This window comes from Cydia splendana, chromosome 19, assembly GCF_910591565.1.
Source record: "Cydia splendana chromosome 19, ilCydSple1.2, whole genome shotgun sequence".
In the NCBI taxonomy this organism is placed as follows: Eukaryota; Metazoa; Arthropoda; class Insecta; order Lepidoptera; family Tortricidae; genus Cydia; species Cydia splendana.
Genome location: NC_085978.1, coordinates 127,401 through 135,822, shown reverse-complemented (window position 1 = coordinate 135,822; position 8,422 = coordinate 127,401). Strand labels below are relative to the sequence as shown.

General features: G+C 43.3%; 1 protein-coding gene across 1 annotated transcript; it reads right to left on the bottom strand.

Moving 5' to 3' along the window:
• Window positions 1–2,307: 2,307 nt before the first annotated feature.
• LOC134800134 (uncharacterized) lies at window positions 2,308–3,927 on the bottom strand. Its single transcript, XM_063772599.1, has one exon. The coding sequence runs from the start codon at window positions 3,925–3,927 to the stop codon at window positions 2,308–2,310; it is 1,620 nt and encodes a 539-aa protein (XP_063628669.1).
• Between the last annotated feature and the right edge of the window lie 4,495 nt (window positions 3,928–8,422).

Sequence of the window (8,422 nt, the reverse complement as noted above, 5' to 3'; positions counted from 1 at the left end):
GGCGACCAAATATTAGGCATGACATGCGAATATTTTGAGTCACAATTATTTTGAAAACTGTTCGCCAACAAAGCACAACGTTTTTATAAAGTATTTTTTGTTGAACAGAATTAATGAATGTAGTCAGAGTCAATCAAATCAGGCCCATGATATAAGAATAAAATATTTTGTAATAAACAATAGCTCAAGGGTCTTCATTTTAAATATGAAATAATACTACCTATTACAAGTTTTTTGTTATTTTAATTGTGTAATTTTTCTTTTTAAGTAGGTCCAACAGAGAGGCAACAGATATTCGGTAAGTAACTACCTTCAGACGACTAGTAGGCAACATTCGGCCGAATACCGAATATTGGGCAAAGTGGCCAATACCAAATAGTTGCCGCATATTTTTAGGGTATAAAGGAAAAAACGGAACCCTTATAGGATCACTCGTGTGTCTGTCTGTCTGCCACAGCCTATTTTCTCGGAAACTACTGGACCAATGAAGTTAAAATTTGGTACACATATGGAAATTAGTGACCCAAAGATGGACATGTACTTAACGTAAACAAATGAGTTAAAACCAAAATATTACTTTGCTAATCCGCGAAAAGATAAAGTGCTACCTAGTCAATCAGTGCTAACCCGTTATACCTACTTACTTGCATATGTTTTACATGCAATTAATGTTCCCACCCATCCACCGCAAAAATAAATACGCAAATAAATATAACAAACCACCACCAAAATTAAATTTATTTTACATAATGTCTTTTCGTTCGCTCCAGTATAGGCCCCGATTTCACGAAAAAGTGCGATCCCTTTATATCTCGGAAAGTTGTGAAGATAATTAATTAATTATGATATTCAAAAAACCGGCCAAGTGCGAGTCGGACTCGCACACGAAGGGTTCCGTACCATTATCTATAAAAACGGTCACCCATCCAAGTACTGACCCCGCCCGACGTTGCTTAACTTATTCGGTCAAAAATCACGTTTGTTGTATGGGAGCCCCACTTAAATCTTTATTTTATTCTGTTTTTAGTACCTATTTGCTGTTATAGCGGCAACAGAAATACATCATCTGTGAAAATTTCTAGAGATGCAACGGATAGTTGTTTGGCCGGATACCGGATACCGGATATCCGGCCTAGACACTGGCCGAATATCCGGTATCCGGCCGCCGGATATTCGGCCGGCGGAACTATACCTATATTTTGAGTTTTGCAGGTGCGCGTCGTGCAGGTTTCTACACTTTCTACCTGTGCGGTTACCATCAGTTTGTCACTGACATAAACGCCGTCGAGAACGTAATTTACTTTCTATACATCCCGTTTGCACTAATATGCGAGTGCGAGCGAGATGTATAGAAAGTAAATTACGTTCTGGACGGCGTTTATGTCAGTGACAAACGATGGTAACCGTACTGTTTCGTAGTGAACGTTCGCGCGGACACATTTCTAGGATCGTAACGAGTTTTATCATGTCATTACGTAGTAAGTTCGTTTATAGTTACAAGTGCGCGCGCGTATTTCTGTGTAAACAAATAACGGATCGATTCGGAAAATGAATTAGATTTCTACTAGACTTTAAAAAGTTACGATACGGATAATTTAAAGATATTTGTAAGATAGATATGTCAAATTTGACGTTTCCGCAATTCTGGAGGTCCTCTTGAACGATTTCGACAAGTTATGACTTAGATATCCAAGTCACATCTAGTCGATATCTAATGTAGATCTAGTTGATTTCTAAATCGTCTCAAGATCTTGTGATTGCCTCGAAATCCGAATAGGCCTGTAAGTGTATTGTGTGACATTGGTTACGTATTCATTTCTATCTACTGTGTCGTTAGTTAGCATTATGACCGTTTTAGATTCCATTTTTGACCCCAAAATGTGTTAATTTTACTATCCGGTATCCGGCCGGATAGTAGGTCGTTATCCGGTATCCGGCCGGATACTAAAACAGCGGCCGGATACCGGATAGTAACCGGATATCCGGTGCATCTCCAAAAATTTCAGCTGTCTATCACAGATCACGAGATACAGCCTGGGGACAGACGGACGGACGGACGAACGGACAGCGGAGTCTTAGTAATAGGGTCCCATTTTACCCTTTGGGTACGGAACCCTAAAAAGGGTCAAAAGACGCGTATTTAATTACGAGAGCTGTAAGGTGCAAAAATTTATGGTCGAAATAGTGAAAACAATTTTTTTTCCGAATTTTTGATTTTAGATAAAATCCGGAAACCCTCACCAAATTTTAATAGTACATACATGGTACTGGGACCCTAAAAATGCCCCGCTAGCGCTGAAGTAAAAGTTAGTGAGGGTTTCCGGGGGTGGCAGGCAGGTGACTTGACTCCTGACTAGAGTCAACAGTCAGCGTGGAGGAGGAGGTATTGGTAGTGGGCGCGTGCTCGGGATCATCGGGCGGCAGCAGCGCCAGCGCGGCCAGCGCGCGCTCCACGCGCGGCACGAGCCGCCCGGCCCAGCGCCACAGTACGGCGTCTCGCACCGGCGACAAGCGCATCTCCTCGCTCAGCCCCCGTTCCGCGACGTCAGCGCAGTTGGCGCGATAGTGGTGCAGGCGCACCTGGGCAGTGCTGATCGCGTATTGCGAGCACTCTCCGCCGATGCACGCCAGCGGGTAGTGGTTGTGCAGCGCCAGCACGCGCCCCGTCTCGTGGAAGGCCTTGACGTTCCAGTAGAGCATGGAGAAGTTGCACGCGCGGTGTACGTGTTGAAGCATATACATGTAGCGCGGCACGCCCGGCTCCCGGCTAGCCGGCTCGTCTAGGTAGTATATATTTTGCGCGTAGTAGGTGATGGCCGGCGGCTGGCGCTTGAGCAGCGAGCTCCAATCGGGATCTTCCATCGGCACGATCACTTCGTCGACGTCCAGCAATGTTATCCAACGGTACTGGTACATGTGCCGGTACAGGCAGTCGTTGTACGGCACCAGCTCCATCTGCCGCTTGTTAAACAACCTCTTTTTCATGTACACGTGCTGCAGGCCCGGCAGGTTGGGCTGCCCGCCCGGCAGCGTGATTGGCGTGCTCTCCACTATCCCCCGCGCGCGGTAGTACGCGAGAACCTTGCTGATGTTGGGGTGAACTTGAAGCTCATAGAAGAACACCTTGTCGGCGCCGAGCAGCCGCACGAGTTCGATCCACTCGACGAGGCGCACGGACAGGTCCTCGTGCTGGAAGTCGAGCCCCTTGACGCAGACGGCGAACTCCTTCTGCGTGCGGTCGGGCGGCTCGTCGAAGTGCACGCGCAGGCAGTTGGTGGCGCGGTCGCACGGCTTCTCCACCAGCGACACGGCGGCGGGCCGCAGCGCGCGCACGTCCGCCGGCAGCACGCACGTCAGCAGGTACGGCTGCAGCACGCCGTCGACGTTGTTGCCCCAATCGCGTGCCCACACGTACGTGTACTGGAGCACGCGCACGACGACGGGGCCGGGGCGTTCCTCGAACCAGAGCTGGCAGTGCGCGGGCAAGGCGGGCTCGAGGCGGTCGTGCACGACCAGAAGCCTCACGGCGGGGCCGACACGGGACGCACTGCGGATATCAAGATAAGCGCCGTACAGGTGGAATACACCTCGGCTCGAACGCAGCGTCTGCCAGTAAGTGTTGCAGTACTCGAGCTCGAACACTGAAGGCAACGGCGCACAGTCTTTCGTCTTGTAGAATTTATTAGTATCGTTTCGGCGCTTGTAGAAGTAGGTGAGGGGGAGGGATGGAAGCTGGCGCTCGATGTCGGCGTACAGCTGGTCGACATCGGCGGCGGCGGGGGTGGACAGCGAGGGGCGCGCGGCGGGCGGAGCGCGCATGCGCGTCACCCACAGCACGCACAGCGCGCTCCAGCTCACGAGCAGCAGCAGCCCGCGCGCGCAGCCTAGGCGCGTCAGCCGCCTCGGGAGCCCGCCTGCTCGCACCATCACCTACAATACACAACTCAATTATGATAATGTGAATCACAATATATAAGTTAGGTATATAACAGGTATATAATATATCTATCAAATCAACCGTATCGAGTGGCAATGTTAGTAGTTAATAACTGTTCTACAAATTTATTTCTTTTGGTAATGTTACGAGTAGGATTAATTGATTAGGAGAGCCGACCCCAACTGAATTGGAACAAGGCGAGGACAAAGAAGAAGGTAATGTTACGAGTACACACGAATCAGTTGAATGTAAACCTTTCACGGTAAACTAAAGAGTTTCTTGGCCTCCGACACCCCACTCAACCCTATAGTTTGCTCCATCACCCCACCTCTGCCAAGCTATAACCCAAGGGCGGTTCGATATTTGAGGACTTCATAACTATTAGATACCGGACGTTCACTACTTAGTAGGGCACTCTAGATCTACTCGCAGTCACGTTACACAGTACCTATACATACACGACTAGTTAAAAGTGATGAATACCGAGGTGAAGTTCTGAAGTTGTTCGATTCGCAGTGGAACCGGGCCCTCGACAGTGAATACACAAGTATATGCTCCGTGTCGGAGGTCTGGGGTGTTACAGTTCACTCTCAGAGTAGGTACTCGAGATGTCGTGAACACTTCGGCAGTAAGGAATTCAGGGAAAAATACTGTTTTCAGGCGATGTGAAATCACACTAGAACTTAGAATCAACTACACATGGATGGCGTATCGTAAAGCGTCAAAACGTAGTGTTATCAAAGAAAAAATAATCACTACGTGTGATTATATTCTCTTTGTCCGGCGTACATTACATGTCAGTAAAGTGTCAAGCCCCGTGAAATAAGTTTTATTTAAAGAGGAATATACATCAATGAGTATAATTTTATAGTAAGAAAAAGTCTGCAACGATTTTGATAGAGTTTGGGCAGAAAGAGAAGACTCGTGGGATTTGAGGGCGTTCCAGTGCAGGCTATAGGGAATATATAAAATTGAAAAACCAGAACGGGATAAAAAACGAGGGAAGAAGCGAGATGGCGCCTTACAAATTTCTAAAAAAGTTTTTGACACGTTTCTCGAATACGACGCACGTATGATAAGAAAAACCTGTTCAAATCAATTATCTACATATGGGAATAGAACTAGAGCATAAAAAACTATCGCTTCCGATGCGTATTTAATTTACAATAAGGAAAAGAAATTTTCATAACAATCTTCATTTTACGACATCGGCCATTTCTCGGCAACTCTCGGTTGCTTTCGTTTGGCGGTGCTACAGATTAGACCAAATAATCCGTAAGTTAAAGTAAACTAAATTATGTTTGTCATGTTGGTATACAGGTATTTCTGAGTTATTTTACACGGAGTAAAATAAAAAGTGCTGTCAACCTCAACCTTAGTCTATAGAGCCCATACGAGTGATTTATGTCATATATGACTTATCATTCTTATCAATCAAAGTAATTACTATATTATTATTATCAATTTGTATTTTGTTGTTTTACATTTATTTTTGAGTTATATTATTCAGATTGACTTTCACGGCTTCGGCAAACATTGCCATTCGTCCGGGGAACGGGCTAAGAATGCTGAGATGGGCCAAAAATACAAAGTTGATAGTAAGTTATGTAGGTAGATTAAAGTGCATGTTCAGATATTATTGAGCGACCTGATAAAAATAAGCAAATGTACAGTCAGCAGTCAGCCAAATATCGTAATATAATTTTGTTGCCATAGAAATAAGGATGTGGTCCGATATAGTGGCGAAATATTGAGAGACAAAAGCGGCTAAATTCAGTGGTGGCTCGGACACTTAGAGAGAATGGGAGAGGATCGTGCCGTGAAGAGAGCGCAGGTACTTGGGACAACAAAATGGGAGACGCCCGAGTGGACGTTCTAGGTACCTACCGCTGAAACGACGTAGTTGCTCAAGACCTGCTCAACCTCGGCCATGGCGACTGGCGAGAGCTATCGCAAGACCGAGAGGACTAGACTACCTATGTTTGTATGAAAAGGCGATTTAAGGGCGGTGGTCGTCCATATTCGTCTTAAGGCGAAAATTAATCTAATGAACGTTTTTGCAACTAGGCTTATAAGAACAAATAATAATTTTATCTTGAAACAAGTTTTAAATAAATACGTGTAGATGAAAAAATACAATCTTGCCTTTTATCAAATCATATCATTTTTTGACAAATTTGCGAATTGAGTTATCCAAATAACGGCTACAAATAAGAAATCCCTATCACAGTTTTAAACCATGGCAGGGTTGAATACATAATAATGTCGGTATTGAACTAAACATAAGACGAACTCTTTATTTCATTTACGCGAGCGGAGCTGCGGGCCCGTCTAGTAGGGAATATTAGGCAAAGCTCTGCGTAGGTGGCACAACTAGCACATACAGTAAACAAACATCAATGACACATCATGCGTCACTAGGTCAATCACATGGCCTACCGTGAAACACGACAATCGAAAGTTCGGTTTCTGCCTCTCTATCACTCTTGCATATTCGAGCGATAAAGAGGCAGATAACTAAATTTCGATTTTCGCGTTTACCGGTAGGCCCTTGTTATGTTAACAAACCGCCTTGATGCATCAATGTCATATTTTATTGTCTGTGAAAACTTGTCAAAAAACAGTTTAAGGCGCAGTATGTATAAGTTAGTCTATGAATTTACTAGAGTCGGTAGTGCTGCACTCTGGCGGCAGAACATTGCAGTAATATCCCTGTTTTATGGTTTTTGTTATGCTGACAACACTGTCACGTAATTATAGTACGACACTAAAGAACATAATACTTGAATCCCTTTGTTCCGGCTTTTTGCCACGACTCACTAAAGGGATCCCGGTGTCGGCTCGGCAACATAATTCTATGAATTAGTACGGGCACTAGTAAGTGACTGCCATTTCACCTTCTACCCAAAGGTTAAAACCAACTCTTGTTTTTATGTCTCAGAAACTACAGCGACAGTTCAGTTAAAAAAAAACAACGGGTTGCACTCAGGGAGTGCCGGCAGAAGTGAAAACTCAATGACTAGTGCAAAATGCACTATGTATAATTGAGGTTAACGCCATCTAGCGTTATTTCGTCGCATTACTTGAAACCCCTAAGCACATCACTGTTAGTACTCATATTAATACCAGTTAGAGCGAAACTCACTAGATGGCATTTTCATCAATAAAGAAAAACTCAATGACATTACATGTAACAGGTCAACAGGTCCGTCTTACGGTCACGTGATCGTCTTACGGTGACGTAATCTCACGCGAGTTTAACATTTTTTCCCCACCTCAAAAAGTGCACAGCGCCGCTAAAGAAGTTTTCACTTCAAAAACTACTAAAATTAGTTTTTTTTTAATCTACTTATTTAAAAGGAGCCTTTATCAATGAGACAATGTCGGCTCCATAGGGCCTCTACATTACATGAGTATCAATAAGTGTTACTTCAAAAAACTGTACACGAATTTCGCAGTTTTAGACATAACAGGGGTTCCGGCAATATCGAGTGAAGACCCCCAACAACAATTACTGTATAGCTCCTTAGCTTTAAATAGTTGTGCCCAAGAGGGCAAGAGACAAGAGTCTCGAGTCCGACTCCGAACACATTCCATTAGGAAGTGCTGTACAAGTGTACATCCTCAATAGAGTCGCAGATATCGCAGTTTTTGTAAGTATTTAAATTACCCAATAAAAAAGTATCTTTACTACATTACACGGGAGATAACATAAAGAGTGTTTTTAATGGTTTACCTTTATTTTGCCGGCAATTTTTCTGCAGATTTTCGTTTCACAGAAATTTTTTCAAGTAATTTCAAATCGCAAAATAATCTTTACATAGAGTCAAAAAAATGTCAACCCTAAGGTACAAATTACCGTACAAAACCTTGCGTATGCTGTACTTAGCCCTGGCTGACTCTGTGATCGGTTACGCTCTAAGTACATATGGTAGAACCTTTAAAACATATATAGAAAAAATATATAACCTACAGATAAGACTACTGAAGACAATTGTACCTAAGCATATAAAAAAGAAACACGAAACAGACTACGCACAACTTTTCAAATACTGTAATATACTCCCAGTTCAAAATAAATGTAAACTAGCCATACTAACTGAAGAATATCACCATGTTACTAAACTAAAAGAATATATAAGATGTACAAAACTAAGAAGTTTACAGAGCCAAAACAAATATTGTTTACCCAAATATAAGAACATTTATGGCACTAGATTGTATACATATATATTGCCTAAAATATTAAATGATTTGCCAGAAGATACTAGAGTAAAATATGTAAACGGGAAAAATAGAAAAAAAAGTAATTAAGACGCACTTGTTACAATCTAACGACTTTAGTTACATATACTAAGAATCTTAATTATAAGATAGATATGTATATTATCATGTTATTTTCTCGAACTCCCCATCGGCATACAAACCTCCTCAAGGTTTTGCCCACGATGGGTCTTGTAATAATAATGTACTTTAATTAGCTTA